The sequence below is a fragment of the Ranitomeya variabilis genome, chromosome 8, assembly GCF_051348905.1.
Source record: "Ranitomeya variabilis isolate aRanVar5 chromosome 8, aRanVar5.hap1, whole genome shotgun sequence".
NCBI lineage: Eukaryota > Metazoa > Chordata > Amphibia > Anura > Dendrobatidae > Ranitomeya > Ranitomeya variabilis.
The window spans coordinates 70399534-70427401 of NC_135239.1; the positions used below are offsets into that span (position 1 = coordinate 70399534).

At 42.5% G+C, this 27868-nt stretch overlaps 1 protein-coding gene across 1 annotated transcript in view; it reads left to right on the top strand.

The window, feature by feature from the left end:
• Positions 1 to 27868, top strand: part of LOC143788492 (putative ferric-chelate reductase 1) — a 62815-nt gene that overhangs the window by 16173 nt on the left and 18774 nt on the right. The window contains exons 2-8 of the mRNA XM_077278188.1: positions 535 to 736; positions 3002 to 3141; positions 9980 to 10071; positions 19693 to 19756; positions 20716 to 20901; positions 22537 to 22638; positions 27145 to 27292. Of these exons, the coding sequence (XP_077134303.1) occupies positions 541 to 736; positions 3002 to 3141; positions 9980 to 10071; positions 19693 to 19756; positions 20716 to 20901; positions 22537 to 22638; positions 27145 to 27292 (928 nt within the window). The 5' untranslated portion in view covers positions 535 to 540. The remainder of the gene's footprint in view (positions 1 to 534; positions 737 to 3001; positions 3142 to 9979; positions 10072 to 19692; positions 19757 to 20715; positions 20902 to 22536; positions 22639 to 27144; positions 27293 to 27868) is intronic.

Consider the following 27868-nt stretch of genomic DNA (forward strand, 5'->3'; position numbering starts at 1 on the left):
GGCTTCTTTGTCATTGGGCAACATAAGAGCGCTCGTCTCTGTGCATGGGATAGGCAGCTGAAATGGCTGTTGGCCAAACAATCGGACAAAGCATCATCTAGCCAACAGCCATCGAATGAATAAGGGGTTAAGGCTACGTTTATATATCTATGATGCCTTGTAGATGTATTTGCTAACACAATCTCTTTACCTCCATGTGCTCATGCTATTTGGCTGAAGAACGTAGAGATTTTGTTGCTGTTTGTGCAGTCAACGATATACAAAAAGTGTCTAGTTCTATACGGCCAGCCATATGATCAACTGGTCCATCTGATTGTGGTGTGATTTAGCTTAATCTTTCTTGTTTTAAAGCTTCTTCTTTATCATTTCTCTTAGTTAACCCAGTACGAAAATGCAGAGAACATTAACAATAAAGTGCAATATCATTAGATTTTACGACATTTAGTCCCCTGGATTCCTATTCAGGTTCTATTTTCAGAATATAGATGTAATATGCACAGAAAATTGTTTTTGACAACTTTCCTTTCTCTGCAGGTAGAAATGGAGCATTTTACAGCGTTACTTATTTGCGTTATTGGATGTTCGGTGACAGTTTTTGGATACCCAAGTGGACAAATAAGTGCTTCCTGTGACAGCATGCTTCCAACTCATGGGAACAATGGTCCTCAGTCATCGGTGGCACCGTACATTATCACTGTGTCCAAAACTACTTTTGTACCTGGTGACGTTATTACCGGTAAGCTGCTGCTGAGGGTTTTACTACTGTACTATCAAATCCATATTTTGCTACAAAAGTAGAATGTAGAAAACAATCAGTATCAATAGAATAGCTACCAACAGCAATGAAACAGACAAAAGCACACCATGTTCATAATATAACAATTATTTTTATTTATCCCATATTAAAACAAAAACAAGAGCAATAAGGCAAAAAAGGCAAAAAAACTTGGCTATCTCAGATTGTGAGGGACTCACAAGGTTACTATTCACTCCCATCAATACATGCAGGCATAGGTGTGCTTATAACGCAGCTGGGTCCATGTATATCTAATGACAACCCACTCAATATATACCGCTTACAAAAAGCCTAATGCGGGTGAAAGAAAAAATGGCCACCATAATATAGAGCAAGGAACTAAAGCTGCAAATATACCGCCTTACATCAGTTTCCAAATGGATAACTATGAAGGCTTGCTGTCCATCCACAGAAATAGAACCATGCTCGCTATAATCTGCTAATAAAAGACAACACCAACATGCTTACATCAGACGGGTGAAGAGTCCCGGTCCCTCCAACCCCAGCAGGTCAGTGTAACCGCCGTTATTGAAACTGCACACTTGGATGGTCAGGCAGCATCACATTTATATTCATTGTTACTGATCTCCCTTCAGCCATTTGTCACATTTGTGTTGGAAACATTGAAGATTAGTGTTGGAAACATTTATTATTTTGAGCGATTAATGTTTCCAGTACATCTAATGCTTAAGGCAGATTGTCAATACATTTTACTGCTAAACATACATTATCCCAGTTTTTGTCATTCTGTATTAGTACTTTCAGCTTTTCCAGCCTGCAGTAAGTACATTGTTATAAGACACTATATGGGCCATTAACCCCTGGCTCTATTATATTTAGCATTACATTGTGATTGTGTTTATTTATTTTATGTCTTTTTTTAGGGTTAGTTCAGGTGGGGATTAGGTGTTAGCTAGAAGGATTAGCGCCGCAAACCATTGCTGTTTTTCATGTTGCAGATGGCAGTGCATGGGTTAATTAATTTCACGTTTCCCTTCAAAGCTACCAAAACTATAATCCCAGATAAACTAGACTATTCCTCATAGAGTTTACAGATTGGAGCCGTCCAGATAGGCGTCAGCTGGTTCAGGTTTACTGTGCGCCTGAGCGTTAATTAGAATCAAACCCAGAGGGAAAATTGCAGATTTGTATTTTCCATAGGTTATTGTTAGAGATGTGGGAAGTAATTATAGCCCAACACTATCATTAGGTAGAGTAGATCCTGCAGGTTTCTGTGTTTTCCTGTATTTAGTCCTTGTCCTATGTAAAACAGTCTAAAATTTAAAGGAATTTACTACTTAAAAAGAAACTTGTGACGATTGCATACTTGCAAAACAATGAACAAATGTCACGGGGAGACTAGGTGGGCGAGAACTAATAACCCGGGCCCCTGCAATTTCCTTTAGACTAGGGAAATCCTGACTGACCCTCTACCTGAAGTTTACACTGATGGTGTGCATGTCCAGGCCTCGAACCTCACCCTGTCTTCTGTTTCAACCCTGGGCTGAAACCTCCACCCACCACCCGGTGAATGTAATACACCAATACCCACAGTTAGCACAGACAAGGATAAAGGAAAATATACACCACGCCGCAGTCACTCAGGAATACACTATAAATGTGCAGGGCAAAATAAATACAAATATAGGAAGGAGTAAATAAGACAAAGGAAAATACACCACCAGCAACGAATCTCCAACCACCAGCTCTCCACTCCAGACCGAGATAACAACGCGCAAGACAGAAGCTATAATCGGCGACACCCAATGGTCAGGAGAGCTATTTAAAGGCAATGGGCGTGGCCCAGCTTCCAATCCGAGGATCAGGTAAATCAACCCCGGAACAGCTAGATGGAATCTAGCCGACGCCAATGAGCAAATAGTGGTCAAAAGCGGAATTACCGCTGTCTGTCGAACGACCTGGTCTGAACAGCGTCCGACATGACAACAAAGATTCCTTACTAAGAGCACTTACACCCTGTACATTGCCGTATGCCGCCTCTGTGGGTGGTCACTACTTTAACACTTTGGCATCTGGGAAACGTGACCTCAGTGGTGCCTAATACTACTGGGTTTGTATTATGTCTCTATACAGCCTGTAAAGAACTGTAATTTATACATTTGTATAATGTTTTACCCCATAAAAATAATCCATTCATTATTGACCCTGACCGATCTCTAATTATTTCATACTTTTTAATTTCAGTGACTATACAGCCTAAAGTTACTTCGGACTTCTTTAAAGGATTCCTCCTTGAAGCCAGATTAGTGGGAGGAAATGGGATTACTGGAACTTTTACCACCTCAGATGCTAAAGCTCAAATATTAACATGTGGCGCTCAGGGGGTAAGTCGATCACTTGTATTAAACATTATGGAACTGCTTTGTTAAGACGGCGTCTCATGTTGTGGTCTAAAAACATATCTTGAGTAGATTGCACTAAGTTTACTAAAATGAGAATGGTTTTTATAAGGTTCGGTGCAGTTTGGACTTCTAAAGTCTGAAAACAAATTAAAGTATTGTGGAATTTGAGTTTTTTTAACAACTTTGCAGACAATGCAACTTAATAAATGTTGACTTTTATTTATATCCATTTAGTGCTTATTAATTTTACTGAAAGTGATATATCTTGTAAATAAATGTGTTTCTTCTATATAACATATCTTTTATACTTACATAAGGAGGAGGAATAGATCCTGTGTCATTAACTGCATCTGCGGGCCTTGTATTAGACATAAAATGATTGGGGCAGAATTATCAAAACTGTCTAAAAGAAAACTGTCCTTGTTGCCCATCGCAAACAATCAGAGTGCAATTTTCATTTTTTGTATTTCATTTTTTTAAATAAAAGCTGAGCTTTGATTAGTTGCTTTGGGCAACAAAGATATTTTTAATTTAGAAAGTTTTTATATATGAAGCTAAGTGGGTAGAATTGATTAAAACTGCCTGTTTTTATGCTGGTCTTATTAAAGAGACCACATGAGATGAGGCACATTTTTTAAAAGGTGCACACCTCTTAATAAATTTGTAGGAACTCTTTGTGTGTGTGCACCAAAAAGTCAAATTTGCTCCAGCTATGGGTGCAGGTTTGTGCTAAAATTGACACCATTTTCTGTGTTCCGCAACCAGTATCCTTATGTAAACTTGCTGATTTTGTAAGTATGCTCACTAATAAACACATGAACAGTCTATAATTTTAAGGGTAGGTTAATTTTAACATTGAGAGATAGAATATGAAAAATAAAATCCAGAAAATCACATCGTATAAATTATATGAACTTATTTGCACATCCACAAAATAAATTATGGTGCCAAAACTACAGTTTTTAAGTTACTGCAGCTTCAAAACCCAAGATAAAAACATAATAAGCAAATACCTTGCTGTAAGTAAACAGCAGTAGTGCGTGAAAATGATATAATAACATAAGGTGCTTAATTAACGTAATTTTGATTTTAAAAAAATGTAAAAGCCATCCCACCACGTCGTGGTGACCCTATTCGGGATGGTCCTTGTTGTGAATTCCGTTCTCGGGCTCCCTCCTGTGGTCGTGAGCGGTACTGTGTGAGTTTGTTCTAGGGCTCCCTCTGGTGGCCTTTAGCGATATGGCTGGTCTTGGCTGGGCTCTGCTGATTCATTTCCTGCTATGCTGGGCCTATTTAATTCACCTGGCCCTTCATTTGTTGCCTGCTGTCGGTGTATTCAGTCCTGTTTCTGAGAGCTCCTGAATATTCCTTGTGACCAGTCTCCTGCTGGAGAAGCTAAGTTTGTTTGCTCATTATTTCCTTGAAAACGTTTCTCACTATATAATGAGTTCAGTCCAGCTTGCTTTTATGTGATTTTTGCTTGCTGGTTAGTTCTGGGGTGCAGAGTGCGCCCCTCACATCGTGAGTCGGTGTGGGGGTTCTTGCATTCTCTGCGTGGTTTATTTTTGATAGTTTTTGTACTGACCGCACAGACTCCTATCTATTTTCTGTCTATCTAGTATTAGCGGGCCTCATTTGCTTAACCTGTTTCATTTCTACGTTTGTCTTTTCCCCTTAACTCACCGTTATTATTTGTGGGGGCTATCTATAACTTTGGGGTTATTTCTCTGAGGCAAGTGAGGTCTTTGCTTTCTCTCTAGGGGTAGTCAGTTTCTCAGGCTGTGAATGTGGCGTCTAGGATTTTATGAACGCTCCACGGCTGCCTTTATTGTGTGTGGATAGGATCAGGATTGCGGTCAGTATAGCTGCCACATCCCCAGAACTTGTCCTATATTCTGGTCATATGTGTCAGGTCAGTTTTGAGGTCTTACCAGCGGACCATAACAGTACAGCAGGCCACAAAGTGTTAATGCAGCAGAAGAGGGAGAAGAGAAATCCTGAAGTCATTTTTTTTTTTCTCTGCACTGTGTTTAGTCTCTCTCCTCCTCTTAATCTCTGGGTGGTTCTGAATTCAGCTGCAGTTATGGACATTCAGAGTCTGTCTTCTAGTGTGGATCATCTCACTGCAAGGGTGCAGGGCATTCAGGATTATGTAGTCCGCAGTCCTATGTCAGAGCCTAAAATACCAATTCCTGAACTGTTCTCCGGAGACAGATCTAGGTTTTTGAACTTTAAGAATAATTGTAAGTTATTCCTTTCTCTGAGACCTCGCTCCTCTGGTGATTCTGTTCAGCAAGTTAAAATTATTATCTCTTTGTTACGTGGCGACCCTCAAGATTGGGCATTCTCTCTGGCGCCAGGAGATCCTGCATTGCTAAATGTGGATGCGTTTTTTCTGGCGCTTGGAGTGCTTTATGAGGAACCAAATCTGGTAGACCAAGCAGAGAAGGTTTTGCTGGCTCTCTCTCAGGGTCAAGATGAAGCAGAGGTTTACTGTCAGAAGTTTAGGAAGTGGTCTGTGCTCACTCAATGGAATGAGTGCGCCCTGGCGGCGATTTTCAGAAAGGGTCTGTCTGAAGCCCTTAAAGATGTTATGGTGGGGTTCCCCACGCCTGCGGGTCTGAATGAGTCAATGTCTTTGGCCATTCAGATTGATCGGTGTTTGCGGGAACGCAAACCTGTGCACCATCTGGCGGAATTTTCTGAGCAGAAACCTGAGCCTATGCAATGCGACAGGATTCTGACCAGAGTTGAACGGCAAAACCACAGACGTCAGAATGGGTTGTGCTTTTACTGTGGTGATTCTGCTCATGTTATCTCAGAGTGTTCTAAGTGCACAAAAAGGTTCACCAAGTCTGTCACCATTGGTACTGTACAACCTAAATTCATTTTGTCTGTTACTTTGATTTGCTCTCTGTCATCCTACTCAGTTATGGCTTTTGTGGATTCAGGTGCCGCCCTGAATTTGATGGATTTGTCATTTGCCAGGCGCTGTGGTTTTATCTTGGAGCTTTTACAATTTCCTATTCCACTAAAGGGAATTGATGCTATGCCATTGGCCAAGAATAAACCTCAGTACTGGACCCAAGTGACCATGTGCATGGCTCCTGCACATCAGGAGGTGATTCGCTTTCTTGTGCTACATAATTTGCATGATGTTGTCGTGTTGGGTCTGCCATGGCTGCAGACTCATAATCCAGTCCTGGATTGGAAAGTAATGTCTGTGTCAAGTTGGGGTTGCCAGGGAATTCATGGCGATGCCCCTTTGGTGTCAATTGCTTCTTCTACTCCTTCTGAAGTCCCTGAATTTTTGTCGGACTACCAGGATGTATTTGATGAGCCCAAATCCAGTGCCCTACCTCCTCATAGGGATTGTGATTGTGCCATAAATCTGATTCCTGGTAGTAAGTTCCCTAAGGGACGACTTTTTAATTTATCTGTACCTGAACATGCCGCTATGCGGAGTTATATAAAGGAGTCCTTGGAGAAGGGGCACATTCGCCCGTCCTCGTCCCCTTTGGGTGCGGGGTTCTTTTTTGTGGCCAAGAAGGATGGTTCTCTGAGACCCTGTATAGATTATCGCCTTCTAAATAACATCACGGTCAAATTTCAGTACCCCTTGCAACTGTTGTCCGATCTGTTTGCCCGGATTAGGGGGGCCAGTTGGTTTACCAAGTTAGATCTTCGTGGCGCGTATAATCTTGTGCGCATAAAGCAGGGCGATGAATGGAAAACCGCATTTAATACGCCCGAAGGCCATTTTGAGTACCTGGTGATGCCTTTTGGGCTTTCTAATGCCCCCTCTGTGTTTCAGTCCTTCATGCACGACTTCTTCCGAAAGTATCTGGATAGATTTATGATTGTGTACCTGGATGATATTTTGGTCTTTTCTGATGATTGGGAGTCTCATGTGAAGTAGGTCAGGATGGTATTTCAGGTCCTGCGCGCCAATGCCTTGTTTGTGAAGGGCTCTAAATGTCTCTTCGGAGTCCAGAAGATTTCCTTTTTGGGCTTTATTTTTTCTCCTTCTACTATTGAGATGGATCCAGTCAAGGTCCAGGCTATTCATGACTGGACTCAACCTACATCTGTGAAGAGTCTTCAGAAGTTCTTGGGTTTTGCTAATTTTTACCGTCGCTTCATCACTAATTTTTCTAGCGTGGTTAAGCCTTTGACGGATTTGACCAAGAAGGGCTCTGATGTGACAAATTGGTCTCCTGCGGCCGTGGAGGCCTTTCAGGAGCTGAAACGTCGGTTTTCTTCGGCTCCTGTCTTGCGCCAGCCCGATGTCTCTCTTCCCTTTCAGGTCGAGGTTGATGCTTCTGAGATTGGAGCAGGGGCTGTCTTGTCGCAGAGAAGTTCTGATGGCTCTGTGATGAGACCATGTGCTTTCTTTTCAAGAAAGTTTTCGCCTGCCGAGCGGAATTATGATGTTGGTAATCGTGAGTTGTTGGCAATGAAGTGGGCATTTCAGGAGTGGCGACATTGGCTTGAAGGAGCCAAGCATCGTGTGGTGGTCTTGACGGATCACAAGAATTTGACTTATCTCGAGCCTGCCAAACGGTTGAATCCGAGACAGGCTCGATGGTCGCTGTTTTTCTCTCGTTTCGATTTCGTGGTTTCTTATCTTCCGGGTTCGAAAAACGTGAAGGCTGATGCCCTTTCTAGGAGTTTTGTGCCTGACTCCCCGGAAGTTTCTGAACCTACTGGTGTCCTCAAAGAGGGGGTGATTTTGTCTGCCATCTCTCCTGATCTGCGACGGGTGTTGCAGGAGTTTCAGGCCAATAGACCTGACCGTTGTCCACCGGAGAGATTGTTTGTCCCGGACAGATGTGTTATGATCCTAGTGGTAGAGGATCTCAGAAGTTCAAGCTAAGTCCGCAAACACAAAAACCAGCTCATAGGGAGGTGGTAACTTGGCTGACCGTATATCTGATCCTAGCGCAACAACTAGAAGTAGCCGGGGAACGTACCTACGTTGATTCTAGACGTCTCGCACCAGCCGGAGAACTAACTAACCCTTTCAGAGAAAATAAGACCTCACTTGCCTCAAGAGAAAGGACCCCAAAGTTATGATACAAGCCCCCAACAAATAATAACGGTGAGGTAAGAAGAAAAGACAAACGTAAGTATGAACTAGATTTAGCAAAGAGAGGCCCACTAATTAATAGCAGAAAATAGGAAGAGAACTTATGCGGTCAGGAAAAACCCTACAAAAATATCCACGCTGAATATCCAAGAACCCCCGCACCGACTAATGGTGTGGGGGGAGAATATCAGCCCCCTAGAGCTTCCAGCAAAAATCAGAAATCACATTGTAACAAGCTGGAACAAAATAGCAGAAATGCGAATAATCAAAAAGAAGAAAGCAGGACTTAGCTTATCTTGCAAAAAGCAGGAGACCAGGAGTCAGGAGCAAACAGACATAGACTGACTACATCGATTCCAGGCACTAGACTGAGTTTCCAGGAAGTCTAAATAGGAACACCCAAGGCCTAATGAACCAGGTGGGTACCAACCTGGAGAAAGACAATCCAAGTGTCATACCGCTAGTGATCACAAGAGGGAGCCAAGAAATACAGTTCACAACAGTACCCCCCCTTTAAGGAGGGGTCACCGAACCCTCACCAAGACCACCAGGGCGATCAGGATGAGCAGCGTGAAAGGCACGAACCAAATCGGCCGCATGAACATCAGAGGCGACCACCCAGGAATTATCCTCCTGACCATAGCCCTTCCATTTGACCAGATACTGAAGCCTCCGTCTAGAGAGACGAGAATCCAAGATCTTCTCCACCACGTACTCCAACTCGCCCTCAACCAAGACCGGAGCAGGAGGGTCAACAGCAGGAACCACAGGCACAACGTACCGTATTTTTGTGAGATAACATTCAGTATAACCTGTGTTTTAACCATTTAAACTTCTGCTCTTTCTGCGATTTTCAGCCCTATCAGTGACTGACAGCTATCTCTATATGCACATTTATGCAAATAAGCTGTCAGTCATTGATAGGACCAGCTACTGGACTGAAAATCCCAGAGAGAGCATATGTTTAAATGGTTAAAATACTGATTATATTGAATCTTTTCTCAGAAAACTAGATATCCATGTACTTACCTGTTCCTGCTCTATAACATGGTGTCTTTAGATTAGACTGCATTTTTCTGGTGACAGGTTCCCTTTAAATTTGACAACTCACATGTGGCCTTGGCCAGACACCTTTTAGCAATCTCTGCCCGTTTTTTTTTTAAAGAAAAGTGGCGTTAGCAGCAAAACGCATACAAATTATGTAAATTATTGAGCAAATATGGAGAGTGCCATATTTTGCAATTTTTTTTACCCCAGAAATTTGGCATGGGGATGATGGAATTAGGGGGAATTATATATTTCCTAAACCTTACATTTTGCTCACAGTGTTTTTTAACCTAGAATTTTTTTTTGTTCTGTTAATCCAAAAGAAGGCAATATTTAACCCCCCATGAGATAGTAAAAAAATGTGTTTTTTTTTTAGAAGAAATGTATCTGTAGTGTCCACATCATAGTCTTGATCCTACGGAAATGAGCTAACTATAAAACCCAATATATCCACAAAAAAACCCCATAGTGATTGAAAATCAGTTCCGTAGAAAAATTGGAGTATTGTTGTTGCTGCTGTAATAGAAAGCTATAATGTGCCATGAGGCTGAGTAAAAGTGGCCTAACAGTAGAAGTGTGGGAATATTGGTATTGACACCATCTAAAAGTGGCCGTGGTGTGTGGATGAAGAAGAAGTAGTGTTTTATCTCTTTTGTATGTAAATGTTTAATTTCTTCTATTTAGAATGCAGCTGTCAGTCACAGAAATAATGACCAAAAAAACAACATTACGGCTTTCTGGACAGCTCCACAAGGAGCAGGACCTGTGCGCTTTAGGTATGTATTACGAATTTGGCACAGAGCCTGGATAAAGGAACATTTGCTTTTGTAGAGTCATTGTCCTGAATGCACTAGTATTTCGTATTATGAAAACAGTGTGTATATTTCCTCTTTCAGACTTGTCTTGTGATATTTATAGATATATCGTTTCCAGATATGACATTCCACTCCATAGATGCAAGGAGATGGATATACAGTTGTGCTCAAAAGTTTACATACCCCAGCAGAATTTTTGCTTTCTTGGCCTTTTATCAGAGAATATGAATGATAGCACCAAAACTTTTCTCCACTCATGGTTAGTGGTTGGGTGAAGCCATTTATTGTCAAACTACTGCGTTTTCTCTTTTTAAATCATAATGACAACCCAAAACACCCAAATGACCCAGATCAAAAGTTCACATACCCTGGTGATTTTGGCCTGATAACATGCACAGAAGTTGACACAAATGGGTTTGAATGTCTGAAGGTGAAATCCTCACCTGTGACCTGTTTGCTTGTAATCAGTGTGTGTGCAAAAAATCTGAGTGAGCTTCTGGGATCCCAACAGACTCTTGCATCTTTTATCCAGCCACTGACATTTCTGGATTGTGAGTCATGGGGAAAGCAAAAGAATTGTCAACGGATCTATGGAAAAAGGTAGTTGAACTGTATAAAACAGGAAAAGGACACAAAAAGATATCCAAGGAATTGATAATGCCAGTCAGCAGCGTTCAAACTGCGATTAACAAATGGAAAATCAGGGGCTCTGTAAAAACAAAACCACGGTCAGGTAGATGTTGTGAAATTGGATTCTGGGCTCCCCCGGTGGCCACTTGTGGAATTGTACTTGTGTGCATCATCCCCTCTGTTCACCTGCTCCTATCAGGATGTGGGAGTCGCTATATAACCTTGCTCCTCTGTCAGTTTCATGCCGGTCAACAATGTAATCAGAAGCCTTCTGTGCATGTTCCTGCTACTAGACAACTCCTAGCTAAGTTGGACTTTTGTCCTTGTGTGTTTTTGCATTTTGTTCCTGTTCACAGCTGCTGTTTCGTTACTGTGTCTGGAAAGCTCTTGTGAGCGGAAATTGCCACTCTGGTGTTATGAGTTAATGCTAGAGTCTTAAAGTAATTTCTGGATGGTGTTTTTGATAGGGTTTTCTGCTGACCATGAAAGTGCCCTTTCTGTCTTCATGCTATCTAGTAAGCGGACCTCGATTTTGCTAAACCTATTTTCATACTACGTTTGTCATTTCATCTAAAATCACCGCCAATATATGTGGGGGCCTCTGTCTGCCTTTTGGGAAAATTTCTCTAGAGGTGAGCCAGGACTGTCTTTTCCTCTGCTAGGATTAGGTAGTTCTCCGGCTGGCGCTGGGCATCTAGGGATAAAAAACGTAGGCATGCTACCCGGCCACTTCTAGTTGTGCGGCAGGTTTAGTTCATGGTCAGTATAGTTTCCATCTTCCAAGAGCTAGTTCTCATATATGCTGGGCTATGTTCTCTCGCCATTGAGAATCATGACAGTTTGACCGGCCCTAAAAAGGGTTAAATTACTGGCTGAGAAAGGAGAGAAAAAAGAAGTCTGCTACAATTTATTTTTTTTTTTTTCCCCTCTAGTTCTGAGTGTGCTCTTAATTGAATCACTTGCTAGTTTGCCTATGCTGCAGCCTTCCTCTCTTTCTCTCCTTCTAATCCTTGAATGGCTCTGTGTTCACCTGTTTCAAATGGATCTTCAGAGTGTAGCTACAGGTTTGAATAATCTCGCCACAAAGGTACAAAATTTGCAAGATTTTGTTGTTCATGCACCTATGTCTGAGCCTAGAATTCCTTTGCCTGAATTCTTCTCGGGGAATAGATCTCACTTTCAAAATTTTAAAAATAATTGCAAATTGTTTTTGTCCCTGAAGTCTCGCTCTGCCGGAGACCCTGCACAGCAGGTCAGGATTGTAATTTCCTTGCTCCGGGGCGACCCTCAGGACTGGGCTTTTGCATTGGCACCAGGGGATCCTGCGTTGCTCAATGTGGATGCGTTTTTTCTGGCCTTGGGGTTGCTTTATGAGGAACCTCATTTAGAGCTTCAGGCGGAAAAGGCCTTGATGTCCTTGTCTCAGGGGCAAGATGAAGCTGAAATATACTGCCAAAAATTCCGCAAATGGTCTGTGCTTACTCAGTGGAATGAGTGCGCCCTGGCGGCGATTTTCAGAGAAGGTCTCTCTGATGCCATTAAGGATGTTATGGTGGGGTTCCCTGTGCCTGCGAGTCTGAATGAGTCCATGACGATGGCTATTCAGATCGATAGGCGTCTGCGGGAGCGCAAACCTGTGCACCATTTGGCGGTGTCTACTGAGAAAACGCCAGAAAATATGCAATGTGATAGAATTCTGTCCAGAAGCGAGCGGCAGAATTTTAGACGAAAAAATGGGTTGTGCTTCTATTGTGGTGATTCAACTCATGTTATATCAGCATGCTTTAAGCGTACTAAGAAGCCTGACAAGTCTGTTTCAATTAGCACTTTACAGTCTAAGTTTATTCTATCTGTGACCCTGATTTGTTCTTTGTCATCTATTACCGCGGATGCCTATGTCGACTCTGGCGCTGCTTTGAGTCTTATGGATTGGTCCTTTGCCAAACGCTGTGGGTATGATTTGGAGCCATTGGAGGCTCCGATACCTCTGAAAGGGATTGACTCCACCCCATTGGCTAGTAATAAACCACAATACTGGACACAAGTGACTATGCGTGTTAATCCGGATCACCAGGAGGTTATTCGCTTTCTGGTGCTGTATAATCTACATGATGTTTTGGTGCTGGGATTGCCATGGCTGCAATCTCATAACCCAGTCCTCGACTGGAGAGCTATGTCTGTGTTAAGCTGGGGATGTAAAGGAACTCATGGGGACGTACCTTTGGTTTCCATTTCATCATCTATTCCCTCTGAGATTCCTGAATTCTTGTCTGACTTTCGTGACGTTTTTGAAGAACCCAAGGTTGGTTCACTACCTCTGCACCGGGAGTGCGATTGTGCCATAGACTTGATCCCGGGTAGTAAATACCCTAAGGGTCGTTTATTTAATCTGTCTGTGCCTGAACACGCGGCTATGCGAGAATATATAAAGGAGTCCTTGGAAAAGGGACATATTCGTCCTTCGTCATCTCCCTTAGGAGCCGGTTTTTTCTTTGTGTCTAAGAAAGACGGCTCTTTGAGGCCGTGTATTGATTATCGACTTTTGAATAAAATCACGGTTAAATATCAATATCCGTTACCACTGCTTACTGATTTGTTTGCTCGTATAAAGGGGGCCAAGTGGTTCTCTAAGATTGATCTCCGTGGGGCGTATAATTTGGTGCGAATCAAGCAGGGGGATGAGTGGAAAACCGCATTTAATACGCCCGAGGGCCATTTTGAGTATTTGGAGATGCCTTTTGGTCTTTCAAATGCCCCTTCAGTCTTCCAGTCCTTTATGCATGACATTTTCCGCGATTATTTGGATAAATTTATGATTGTGTATCTGGATGATATTCAGATTTTTTCGGATGACTGGGACTCTCATGTCCAGCAGGTCAGGAGGGTTTTTCAGGTTTTGCGGTCTAATTCCTTGTGTGTGAAGGGTTCTAAGTGTGTTTTTGGGGTTCAAAAGATTTCCTTCTTGGGATACATTTTTCCCCCTCTTCCATCGAGATGGATCCTGTCAAGGTTCAGGCTATTGGTGATTGGACGCAACCCTCTTCTCTTAAGAGTCTTCAGAAATTTTTGGGCTTTGCTAACTTTTATCGTCGATTTATTGCTGGTTTTTCTGATGTTGTAAAACCATTGACTGATTTGACTAAGAAGGGTGCTGATGTTGCTGATTGGTCCCCTGATGCTGTGGAGGCCTTTCGGGAGCTCAAGCGCCGCTTTTCTTCCGCCCCAGTGTTGCGTCAGCCTGATGTTGCTCTTCCTTTTCAGGTTGAGGTCGACGCTTCTGAAATCGGAGCTGGGGCGGTGTTGTCGCAGAGAAGTTCCGACTGCTCCGTGATGAGACCTTGTGCCTTTTTTTCCCGTAAATTTTCGCCCGCCGAGCGGAATTATGATATTGGGAATCGGGAGCTTTTGGCCATGAAGTGGGCTTTTGAGGAGTGGCGTCACTGGCTTGAGGGGGCCAGACATCAGGTGGTGGTATTGACTGACCACAAAAATTTAATTTACCTTGAGTCTGCCAGGCGCCTGAATCCTAGACAGGCGCGCTGGTCGTTGTTTTTCTCTCGGTTTAATTTTGTGGTGTCTTACCTACCGGGTTCTAAGAATGTTAAGGCGGATGCCCTTTCTAGGAGTTTTGAGCCTGACTCCCCTGGTAATTCTGAGCCCACAGGTATCCTTAAAGATGGAGTGATATTGTCTGCCGTTTCTCCAGACCTGCGGCGGGCCTTGCAGGAGTTTCAGGCGGATAGACCTGATCGTTGCCCACCTGGTAGACTGTTTGTTCCTGATGATTGGACCAGTAGAGTCATCTCTGAGGTTCATTCTTCTGCGTTGGCAGGTCATCCTGGAATCTTTGGTACCAGGGATTTGGTGGCAAGGTCCTTCTGGTGGCCTTCCCTGTCACGAGATGTGCGAGGCTTTGTGCAGTCTTGTGACGTTTGTGCTCGGGCCAAGCCTTGTTGTTCTCGGGCTAGTGGATTGTTGTTACCCTTGCCTATCCCGAAGAGGCCTTGGACGCACATCTCGATGGATTTTATTTCGGATCTGCCTGTTTCTCAGAAGATGTCTGTCATCTGGGTGGTGTGTGACCGTTTCTCTAAGATGGTCCATCTGGTTCCCTTGCCTAAGTTGCCTTCTTCTTCCGAGTTGGTTCCTCTGTTTTTTCAAAATGTTGTTCGTTTGCATGGTATTCCGGAGAATATCGTTTCTGACAGAGGGACCCAATTCGTGTCTAGATTTTGGCGGGCATTCTGTGCTAGGATGGGCATAGATTTGTCTTTTTCATCTGCTTTCCATCCTCAGACTAATGGCCAGACCGAGCGGACTAATCAGACCTTGGAGACATATTTGAGGTGTTTTGTGTCTGCGGATCAGGATGATTGGGTTGCTTTTTTGCCTTTGGCGGAGTTCGCCCTCAATAATCGGGCCAGCTCTGCCACCTTGGTGTCCCCGTTTTTCTGTAATTCGGGGTTTCATCCTCGATTTTCCTCCGGTCAAGTGGAATCTTCGGATTGTCCTGGAGTGGATGCTGTGGTGGAGAGGTTGCATCAGATTTGGGGGCAGGTGGTGGACAATTTGAAGTTGTCCCAGGAGAAGACTCAGCTTTTTGCCAACCGCCGTCGTCGTGTTGGTCCTCGGCTTTGTGTTGGGGACTTGGTGTGGTTGTCTTCTCGTTTTGTCCCTATGAGGGTTTCTTCTCCTAAGTTTAAGCCTCGGTTCATCGGCCCGTACAAGATATTGGAGATTCTTAACCCTGTGTCCTTCCGTTTGGACCTCCCTGCATCCTTTTCGATTCATAATGTTTTTCATCGGTCATTGTTGCGCAGGTATGAGGTACCGGCTGTGCCTTCCGTTGAGCCTCCTGCTCCGGTGTTGGTTGAGGGTGAGTTGGAGTACGTTGTGGAAAAGATCTTAGACTCTCGTGTTTCCAGACGGAAACTCCAGTATCTGGTCAAATGGAAGGGATACGGTCAGGAGGATAATTCTTGGGTCACTGCCTCTGATGTTCATGCCTCCGATCTTGTCCGTGCCTTTCATAGGGCTCATCCTGATCGCCCTGGTGGTTCTGGTGAGGGTTCGGTGCCCCCTCCTTGAGGGGGGGGGTACTGTTGTGAAATTGGATTCTGGGCTCCCCCGGTGGCCACTTGTGGAATTGTACTTGTGTGCATCATCCCCTCTGTTCACCTGCTCCTATCAGGATGTGGGAGTCGCTATATAACCTTGCTCCTCTGTCAGTTTCATGCCGGTCAACAATGTAATCAGAAGCCTTCTGTGCATGTTCCTGCTACTAGACAACTCCTAGCTAAGTTGGACTTTTGTCCTTGTGTGTTTTTGCATTTTGTTCCTGTTCACAGCTGCTGTTTCGTTACTGTGTCTGGAAAGCTCTTGTGAGCGGAAATTGCCACTCTGGTGTTATGAGTTAATGCTAGAGTCTTAAAGTAATTTCTGGATGGTGTTTTTGATAGGGTTTTCTGCTGACCATGAAAGTGCCCTTTCTGTCTTCATGCTATCTAGTAAGCGGACCTCGATTTTGCTAAACCTATTTTCATACTACGTTTGTCATTTCATCTAAAATCACCGCCAATATATGTGGGGGCCTCTGTCTGCCTTTTGGGAAAATTTCTCTAGAGGTGAGCCAGGACTGTCTTTTCCTCTGCTAGGATTAGGTAGTTCTCCGGCTGGCGCTGGGCATCTAGGGATAAAAAACGTAGGCATGCTACCCGGCCACTTCTAGTTGTGCGGCAGGTTTAGTTCATGGTCAGTATAGTTTCCATCTTCCAAGAGCTAGTTCTCATATATGCTGGGCTATGTTCTCTCGCCATTGAGAATCATGACAGGTAGACCAACAAAAATGTCGTCCACAACTGCCAGGAAAATTGTTTGTGATGCAAAGAAAAACCCATAAATAACAACAGCTGAAGACAGGACTCTTTGAAAATTAACAGTGTGGCTGTTTTAAGAGGCACAATAAGGAGGCACTTGAATAAAAATGGGCTGCATGGTTGAGTCGCCAGAAGAAAGCCATTACTGCGCAAATGCCACAAATATCTCATCTACAATATGCAAAACAGCAAAGAGACAAGCCTAAAAACTTCTGGAAAAATGTAATTTGGAGATATGAGACCAAAATTGAACTTTTTGGCCACAACCATAAACGTTAAGTTTGGAGAGATGTCAACAAGGCCTATGATGAAAGGAACACCATTGCTACTGTAAAGCACAGAGGTGGATTGCTGATGTTTTGGGGATGTGTGAGCTACAAAGGCACAGGAAACTTGGTCAAAGTTGAAGGAAAGATGAATGCAGCATGTTATCAGCAAATACTGGAGGCAAATTTGCAATCATCAGCCCGGAGGCTGCGCATGGGACGTATTTGAACGTTCCAACATGACAAGGATCCAGAACATAAGGCCAAGTCAACCTGTCATTGGCTACAGCAAAATAAAGTGAAGGTTCTGGAGTGGCCATCTCAGTCTCTTGACCTCAATACCATAGATCCACTCTGGGGAGATCTCAAGCGCGCAGTTCATGCTAGACAGTTCATAAATTTACAGGAACTGGAGGCTTTTTGCTAAGAAGAGTGAGCAGCTTTATCATCTGAGAAAATAAAAAACCTCATCCACAACTACCACAAAAGACTTCAAGCTGTCATTGATGTCAGAGGAAGCAATACACGGTATTAAGAAATGGGGTATGTGAACTTTTATCAGGGTCATTTGGATGTTTTGGGTTGTCATTATGATTTAAAAAGAGAAGACAGTAGTTTGACAATAAATGGCTTCACCCAACCACTTACTTAAGTGGAGAAAAAGTTTTGGTGTTATTATTCATATTTTCTGAAAAAAGGGCAAGAAAGCAAAAATTCTGCTGAGGTATGTAAACTTTTGCCCAAGTTCCTCCTTGAAGACACGAGTATTGTTATGGTGTATAATGTGAATTGTGACAGTGTTGTGCCTCACTCGACAGTAGGGAGAGTTAGAGTTAATGAATGGGACTAGCACAGATTGGGTGGGGCCAAAGTGAAAGGACAAAGACAGTTTCCTGTAACTAAGTTAGATGGAGCCCAGCATGCAGTAGAAGCAGACCTATGGTCTAACTTGTGAGTAAAGCCATGGGTGTCACTGATGTAAGTGGAGACTGAGGCAAAGGATAGTGTGATCCTGATTAGAGACAGAGCGAACTGACCGAAGAACAGAGTGATCAACCTGAGATGGGTTCTAGGACAGAACATCTAGCAGTACGACCCCATGTTTATAACTCAGAGAGGTAATGGGCCAGGTCGGAACAGAAAACAGAAGATGAAGAGAATACCCTAGGCAGGAGTTCCAAGGTGTCAGAAGCAGAGAAGCTTAGTAGCGGCCATATTGGCAAACTAGTTCCTTTCAGAGGGACTAGGACACGTAACCGGGGGATTGAGATTAGGGCTCTCACTTATTGGACTGTAGTTCTATGCTGGGTAGTCATGAAGATATAGTACTGAGCGAGACAGAACTGAGTCATTCTGAGAAGAACAGGAAGAATGTATGTGAAGAAGTTGAAGATGCTTTATGTGTTAAACAAAACGTTTGTGAAGTATTGCACCAGCTATCTACTGTGAATAGTTCCCACCAGGTCTCTGATTTGTAAAAGACTGTTTTCCTTGATTTGTGGTTTCCCTCAGTGAACTTTACAACTCATGGTTTTGGCCACTTTAAATCACTGGCATCATGTAGCCTGCAAGGGTGTAACGCCCCCATAGCACAAGTCCACACACCCAGCCAGGACCCTCACCATCATGTACCGCTATCACCCCGCACCATGTTACATACACAAGCTTTGTATCGTTCACTTCTTTTGTAGTCACTTTTTATTGTTTGTACAGTTTGTTTCATCTTTTCTGAACTGATGCAATGGACAAATAAGAAATATATCAATACCATGAGGTTAGCCTTCATTACAAAATAGTTCTGAAGCCACAAACCTTTCTTTGGTGATAAGTTTGGGCACTTGCATTACTTTACTTTGTCAAGTGAAACAAAACACAATGCCCAGGCTCTGAGAGCAGAATTATTATTTTTAATTATTTTTCATTCAAGAAAATCATTAAAACGAATTTGTCACCAAGTTTTCAGTACGTAATCTGCATAATGTAGGTGCTACAACCCTGATTTCTGCAATGTGTCACTTGCTGGCCTGCATGCTGTAATTTCTATACAATCCCTGTTTTAGCTGCTACAGATCTAACAGTTCTCTGAATTCTGAGCTCTGTATAATCCCGCCCATGCCACTGATTGGCAGCTTTCTGTGTGCACTGTGCATATGCAGAAAGCTGCTATTCAGTCGTCGGAATGTGGTTACACAAAGCAGTTGACTAGGAGGCACGAGACATCTAGTCAAGTAGTAATAATCTTCTGCTGATAAAGAACTGATTTTATTGAAACAGCAGCATACAGCCTAGTAAGTGACACATTGCTGGTATCAGGGTCTCTACATTTACATCAGGCTGTTCTCAGATTACATACTACTGGTGAAAATAACCTATGAAAATAACTGAGAGCAAACACTGATGAAAATCTGATTCAAACTACTGCTGAAAGTCAGTCCATATTTTACTTATGGGAAAGGTTTTTGATGTGTGATTGAGGCCTTTCAAATAATTGAGACCATTGGCAGGAGTCAAATGTCTGTAAAGCTGTGGAATATGATGGCGCTAGGTAAGTAATTTAAATAAATTAAATAAAATGTGGACATTCAATTGTTTCCAATGGTTCCAATACTATTTATGGGGAATAACTGCATGGCCAAATCTTTGGGAATTAGGCTTCAGCCAATCACATTCTCAGTAATGGCGGAGGTCTCAGAAGGTGGACCTATCAAACTTTCATGTCCTGTTTAATTGTTGTTCTGGTGGGGAAATTGCTATGTATTTTTTTAAATAGCACAACTAATGTCATTACGAATTATCCCCTTTATTTTCAGAGCCACAGTTTTGAATAGTTATGACACCTTCTGGACTGGAGTGGAAAGTTACATTATAGAAGCAGTAAGTCTATAAATGAAGTAAAGAACTGTAAATGTGGCCATTGTAAGGTCATAAAAACTAAAGTATAGACTATCCTCTGTGTAATCACCTAGACTGCATTGGATTTGATGGAATACATACCCATAGGCCCAGATTTATCATTTTTGTTTTTCCATTTTTCTGTAGTAAACTCCTCTGAGTGACTTTAGTATGTGCACCTTATTCTCTACAAATGTTGCACCATATTTTAGGTTGTCTTTTTTATTAAGTGTTTCTTTATTTCACTTTCCTTCCTTTGTATAAATACACCCTGTATTGTGTTATGTACCACATGCCCTGAAGAAGAGAGCAAGAAAGCTCTTGAAACGCGTAGGCTTCAATAAACTTCCTAGAATCTACCTCGTGTGCGCGGTCTTCAGTTTGCCTAAAACTACTTTATTTCACTTTGACAACTTTGCCTATTCAGATGTTTTTGAAAGATTCGCGAAATGCAACTCTTTCCAAATATTGTATTTTTTTTTTTTACACATTTCGCTTCAGTCCTTTGCCCGGAATAAGGTTTACGGTGGAGTTTTTAGTTTAGTGTAGTCGACTGTGGTCTCATGCAGACGTCAATGCAAAATGGTCCAAGCACGGACCTCTAATTCACGGACTGGCCACGGTTCTCCAGACCTGAGCGTGTCAGCTTTATAGAAATATATGAAGCAGCCATGTTTGGATTGAGAGAGCCATGGCCTGTCCTACACTGTAGTCCAAAAACGGACCAAAATTTGAGCTTTTACATGCGGCATTTGAAAGGACTTGCACATTTTTGCATTAAAAAGTCATAAAAAGATGCTTAAAGACAAAAATGAAGAACATCTTATTTTTTTTGCTTGTGAATAAAACAAGACAAAAAAATGTGACTTGAAAAATTGTAAATGATGAGTAGTGTGTAGGCTAGGAATGACAATAATGATCATATTCTTACATTCGTCCAGTTGCAGATATCCAATTCCACGTGTGGTTCTCAGAAGTTTTGCCTCTCTAGTCCCCTGAACTGCAGTCCTGATGACAGCGGATGTCTCTTCATGTCCTCAGTTCCCTCCAGCAATGGATATGTGTTTGAAATGAGTGGATCCACGGCTGGATATGTGGCTATTGGGTTCTCTGATGATATGAAAATGGTGAGATGACAGTTTTAGATCTTGAATGAATATATTGGTTTATATCATCAAATATGCATTTTTAATTGGTTTTACTTACCAAAAACAACCTCCAGTAGTCTAGAGAGGAATAGCTGTCTACAATAATAACGTTCATATTTGCTAACATGAAAAAAGAACACAGACCTAGAAATGAACGTCAAAAGTGTTCACAAGGTAAAATTCTCCCATACTTTTTCATAAGTCTGAAGGAATTTCTGTTGTTCCTGAAACCGTATTCTATAAATTTTGCAACGAACACAAGAGTTCATTTCCAGCTGATCCATTTAATTATTTGGATAAGCAACTAAGAGGGAGGGAAGGGGTATAAAACCTTGCAAGGCTTAAAGGGAATGTGTCAGCAAGCATTAATCATGTTTTACAGATATATGCAAATAAAACTAAGTGCTTTAGGGTGTGTTTTATGGAATATTGATTTTTTTGGTTTTCAATAAAATATATTTTATATTATATACAGGTGTTCACATCAATATTGTATTGCTTCCTACTCCTCCTTTTGGTTATTAAATGTTGTACTGATGCTTCATGAGGAGGTGAACTTCTGCAGTCGCATTTCTTTCCTTCAAGACACCAATCGCTATAACGTGTATAATGTCAAATGTTATTGTGATGTGCGTTAGCAATGCTGGTAGTGTTGGTATATGTGTAGTTTTACTGTTGGAATAGTTAGAGTTAATGTTTGGGACTAGCCCACAGTGGAAGATGTTAACGTTAGGGAAAGTGACAATTTCCTGTCAGATAGGTCCTGGAATGCATAGTAAGCGGACCTAAAGGTCCAAGGTGAGCAGTGCCGCATTCTGGGGTGACCCTAAGTGAGAGGAGACCAAACAGAAGGGATAGCGAGATACGAATCATAAGTGACTAAGAGATAGCATAACCTTCCAGAAACGGTTCCTAGGAGAGGACGTGAGGCACGAGGGCTCGAAGCGATCACTCTGGAAGGTAATGGGCCTAAACAGGACTGAGTACGTGGGACAAGTGAAGACTCTCAGGCAGGAGTTCAATGGCGCCAGTAGTGAAATAAATAGGAGGCAGAACTGCAGAATGTGAAAAGGAGGCTTGTTAATCAGGACGGTAGCATTAGAGCTGGGTTGTGACGAAGTAGGGAGAAACAGTGGACACAGAAAACCGTGGAGTAAACTATGGAAGGGGACTGTGAGGAACAAAATTCAAGTTGTAAAGCAGACGTCCATAAGACTTTGTAGCCGCTATCCCATGTATTTATTCCTTTCCAAAGTTCCGTTCAGTAGAGGTTTTTTTAATGATGGACTCCGTCATTGCACCATGACACAACTGATCTTGGCAAATCGGAAACATCAGTTACATGGCGCCTGCACAGACGTGGAGCCTTCACAGCACAAGTTCACACACCCAGCCAGGACCTCCACTTTCATGTAACGTGCCGGGGCACAACATACGAGTTCCTCACCTATGGCTACCGGCCTGAGCCACGGTACACTTGGACAATTATAGTGTGTCTTCTAGTTGTGCAACTGTCTGCAACTTAGATATTGAAATTCAGACACTAAACTGCATGCTGCTTATCATTTACAGTAATCATATTTTAACAAAATGATGTTCTTTTGTGTCTTCCAGGGGAATGATGATGTGTATATTTGCACCAAAAACTCTTCTGGATATGTCTTAGTACAAGAAGCATATAACACTGGAGCTGTCCCTCCAACACTCAGAAATACTGTGAGTCCATAGAAAAAAATATTGAATTCCAAGTAGTTGAACTTCAACATTGTTAATCAGTCAAGCCTCTTTATTTTTTAAGAAATCATTAGTATGCTATTTGAATTGTTGTGACTTACAAAAACTTGTAGCCCTTGTTCACATAGTTCAGCTTTAATTAATATCATGATATATTTTTTCAGCAAGAATCCGGAGTGGATGTAAACCAGCACACTGACATTTTTTTCTTACAAACATTAAAAGAAATATGACAGTAAGATCAACCCAACCCACTCCCCAACTGCATACATAGGCATGCCGGTCCTTGAAATCTAAATCAGTTGACATCTTTAAATCTTATATCTGTTGTTGCATTCACAATAAATCAGAGTTTTAATTAACAACAAGCAAATTAGGTGATAAGTGCTTGTGGGAACCACAGGTGCTAGGTGAGGAAACAGCCTTGGGAGACTTGGGAAGTAATTTGTCATGCCCGGGGTACTTAACATTTCATTTTCATTTCAATTAAAGGACTGGTTTCTTGGGAACTCAGCAATAGATAGAAGATGTAAAGTTTTTGATGGATTTATTTTTCAAACTGCATGCCTATACATGCAGATTGGAGGGGTGGATCTTACTAAGGCCTCTTTCACACTTCCGTCTTTGAGCTCCCGTCGAAATCCGTCGATTTTTGAAAAAATCTCCAAGCCATCACTGATTGTGGAAACTTCACACTAGACCTCAAGCAGCTTGGATTGTGTGCCTCTCCCTCTTCCTCCAGACTCTGGGACCTTGATTTCCAAGGCCTAGTGTGAAGCTTCCACAATCAGTGATAGTTTGGGGAGCCATGTCATCTGCTGGTGTAGGTCCACTGTGTTTTATCAAGACCAAAGTCAGCGCAGCCGTCTACCAGGAAATTTTAGAGCACTTCATGCTTCCCTCTGACGACAAGCTTTTTGGAAATGGAAATTTCATTCTCCAGCATGACTAGGCACCTGTCCACATTTGGTATTTGTTGACTTTTTTTGCCAAATTCTGTAAAATAGCTTGCGCTGTTCATATATTTCGCACAAAGTCAAACATGGTGTTTTCTCTCTTAAACTGTTCTTGCAACTTGGTAGGGCACAAAGTTGCACATTTTGCAAAATAGCTCAGAAATTGCACCAAAACACTGATGTACTCCATAACATACCAGGGAGGAGTGGAGTTGCACCAAATTTTTAAAAAGCTTGCATACTGTGAATGGCTGAGAGAATCGTCTCACTCACACCCATACAAGTCTATGGGTGCATGTGAAACTCCAGCCAAACAGTCAGGCTCAATTGGTAGAATCTGTGCAGCCACATAGGTGCCCAATGTGTAAGGCCGGCGTCACACATGTGAGTTTTACGGACGTAAGAGCGCAGAAACTACGTCCGTAAAACTCGCATAACATACGGCACAATTATTCTCAATGGGGCTGCTCCTATCAGCCGTATATTACGGATCCGTAATATACGGCATTCTACGGCCGTACAAAATCGCAGCATGCTGCGTTTGTCAGCGTATTGCGCAAAAAAATCGCCAATGAAAGTCTATGGGGGCGAGAAAAATACGGATTCCACACGGACCAGCAGTGTGACTTGCGAGAAATACGCAGCGGTGTTAGTGAAAAGTCGGTAATTCAATTGCCGGCTTTTCATTTCTCCTGCACAAACCCGACAGGATATGAGACATGGTTTACATATAGTAAACCATCTCATATCCCCATTTTTTTTGCATATTCCACACTACTAATGTTAGTAGTGTGTATGTGCAAAATTTCAGCGCTGTAGCTGCTAAAATAAAGGGTTAAATGGCGGAAAAAATTGGCGTGGGCTCCCGCGCAATTTTCTCCGCCAGAGTGGTAAAGCCAGTGACTGAGGGCAGATATTAATAGCCAGGAGAGGGTCCATGGTTATTGGCCCCCCCATGGCTAAAAACATCTGCCCCCAGCCACCCCAGAAAAGGCACATCTGGAAGATGCGCCTATTCTGGCACTTGGCCACTCTCTTCCCACTCCCTGTAGCGGTGGGATATGGGGTAATGAAGGGTTAATGCCACCTTGCTATTGTAAGGTGACATTAAGCCAGATTAATAATGGAGAGGCGTCAATTATGACACCTATCCATTATTAATCCAATTGTTTGAAAGGGTTAAAAAACACACACACACATGATTTAAAAGTATTTTAATGAAATAAACACAGCGGTTGTTTTAATAATTTATTGCTCTCTCAATCCATTTGCAGGCCCTCGCTTGGCAAAATAATAAACGCACAAGATACATACCTTCAGATGACCTATCACGTCCAAATATTACAGGCACGAGCTGCGATAAACCACTCGCTCGTGCCTGTAATCCCCCGGGTGCTGAAAGGAAAGCTGGATCTGTACTTACATTGAGTCGCGGTGATGCGCCCCTGCTGGATGTTCTCATGAACTGCAGCCTGGGAACTTTTTCCCACGCTCCAGGTCATATGAGGACATCCACCAGGGGGCGCATCACCGCGACTGAAGGAAATGTAGGTCAATGACCTACATTTCATTCATTCGCCGGGGAATTACAAGCACGAGCACAGCTGCATTATAGCAGGGCTCCTGCCTGTAAAATAATTAACCCCTTCAGATGGATTACCTCGTGGGACGTGACGGTTCAGCTGAGGGTATGTATCTTGTGCATTTATTATTTTGCCAAGCGAGGGCCTGCAAATGGATTGAGAGAGCAATAAATTATTAAAACAACCGCTGTGTTTATTTCATTAAAATACTTTTAAATCATGTGTGTGAGTGTTTTTTAATCCTTTCAAACAATTGGATTAATAATGGATAGGTGACATAATTGACGCATCTCCATTATTAATCTGGCTTAATGTCACCTTACAATGGCAAGGTGGCATTAACCCTTCATTACCCCATATCCCACCGCTACAGGGAGTGGGAAGAGAGTGGCCAAGTGCCAGAATAGGCGCATCTTCCAGATGTGCCTTTTCTGGGGTGGCTGGGGGCAGATGTTTTTAGCCATGGGGGGGCCAATAACCATGGACCCTCTCCTGGCTATTAATATCTGCCCTCAGTCACTGGCTTTACCACTCTGGCGGAGAAAATTGCGCGGGAGCCCACAACAATTTTTTCCGCCATTTAACCCTTTATTTTAGCAGCTACAGCGCTGAAATTTTGCACATACACACTACTAACATTAGTAGTGTGGAATATGCAAAAAAAATGGGGATATGAGATGGTTTACTATATGTAAACCATGTCTCATATCCTGTCGGGTTTGTGCAGGAGAAATGAAAAGCCGGCAATTGAATTACCGGCTGTTCACAGATATCGCGCTGAATGAAATCTAAATACAGAATATATATATATGTGTCTCAATGACATATATATATATATATATATACTGTATATATGTTTTCCCGAACATTTGAGCACATAAATCCATTAGATGTCGGTTTTGCAAGCCTGCGCGAAAATCTCGCAGTACGGATGCCATACGGATTACATACGGAGGATGCCATGCGCAAAATACGCTGACACACCCTGACTACGGATCAATATTTTGGGAACATTTCTCCGTATTACGGCCGTAGTACGGGCGTATAATACGTGGCGTATTGTCTTACACCAAGTGTGACGCCGGCCTTAGGGTGGCCACTTCTAACTAAGCAGCAGTAAGCAGCTGTAGTCACAGATACAAGTACATAGAGGGTCACATATGCTGTTACTACACAAGCGCCCTCTTCTGTGTGTGTCCGCCACTGTTAACAGTGCATAGCCCACCATAGGGTGACATGACCGATTTCTCTCCATCTGAGAAAAACTATCCGATACTGGTCTGACTCTAATCAGAGTGGGATCCGGTTTTCTCTGAGGTGGAGAGAAAAAAACAAGTTTCTCCAATTTCCACACCTTCTCCATTATGTCAGTCTGTGAAAATTGGACTCAGAAGACACCTGAGTGCAGTACAATTTTTTTTATGGATACATAGACTTGCATTGCAGATTTTGATCCAACGTTCGGCAAAATCGAACATGTCACTGATTTTTTTCATCAGACCACTTAGTCTGGGGAAATAAATTGGTCATATGCACACCCCCATAGACTATGATGGGTACGAGTGCTATCTATGAAAACACGGATATCACTTGTATGATATAATCGGTCTTGTACAGGAGCCCTAGAGTGCATTTACACATACAGGTATCTAATTAGTTTGTGTCCAGTTAGACCATTATCAATTTTAACTGGTGAGCGCAAATGCTTAAATAATGTCATTGAAATATATCTCACCTGACAGGAGACTGATGAGATGAAAAAAATTAGCATTGTAAATATCCTAACTAATTTTCTGTTGATGCAAATGACCATTATCATCATCATTAACATTGCTTTGACTGGTCAGAAACCTGCTTGTAAACTGTTTCCGACTTGCAGAAGTGAAGGCTTGGTTAACAGGTTAGCACCAACTGTCTTTGAACTAAAGTCAATTTTAATTTTGTTGCAGAGCACAGCCGGATCAATAGTGTCATCCTATAACGCAGGCGTACTAAAGTGTTCCTTTATTACTCAAGGCAGCATCTCTCTATCACAACGATCAAGCGGTAATCCCACCTACTATGTCTTCCTGGTCAGTGGTCCCTCAAATGCAGATGGTGAGTAAGGGAACGAGACACTGCTTACTCTGAATTAAGAACTGTATATCTCTGTAATATATTCGGATTCATTACAGGGTTTAGGTCTGGATATTTGGAGAAGATTCCAACCAGATGATCGAGCACAAATGCATTGGCATTTAGAGTATATATTACGATATTTCAACTTATACTGTGTGATATTAAGACCTGGCCTTAGTCTAGGGGCATTCTGTGCAGCAGTTTTTGTCTTCTGTCCCATACAAGTCCATATAATATAATACAGCTCTAGCGCTCATTCAGATGTCCGTTATATTCACGTATGAGAAAACCGTCAGACTTTCATCCAAATGTCATAACAGTTTGGTCCGAATGTCATCAGTTTTTCTCGTATGCAAAACAAAATTCTCTATTCCTCTCCTATCTAGCAGTGTGTGAAAATTGAACCGGACTCAGATGGCGTTCAAGTGCGGTCCGACATTTTCACAGACCCATAGATTTGGACGACTCCATGATTTTGCCTGGAACTCTCAACCCCCAGAAAATCACATGTGAATGATCCGTCAGAGTGAACACTTATAAATGTACATAATCTTG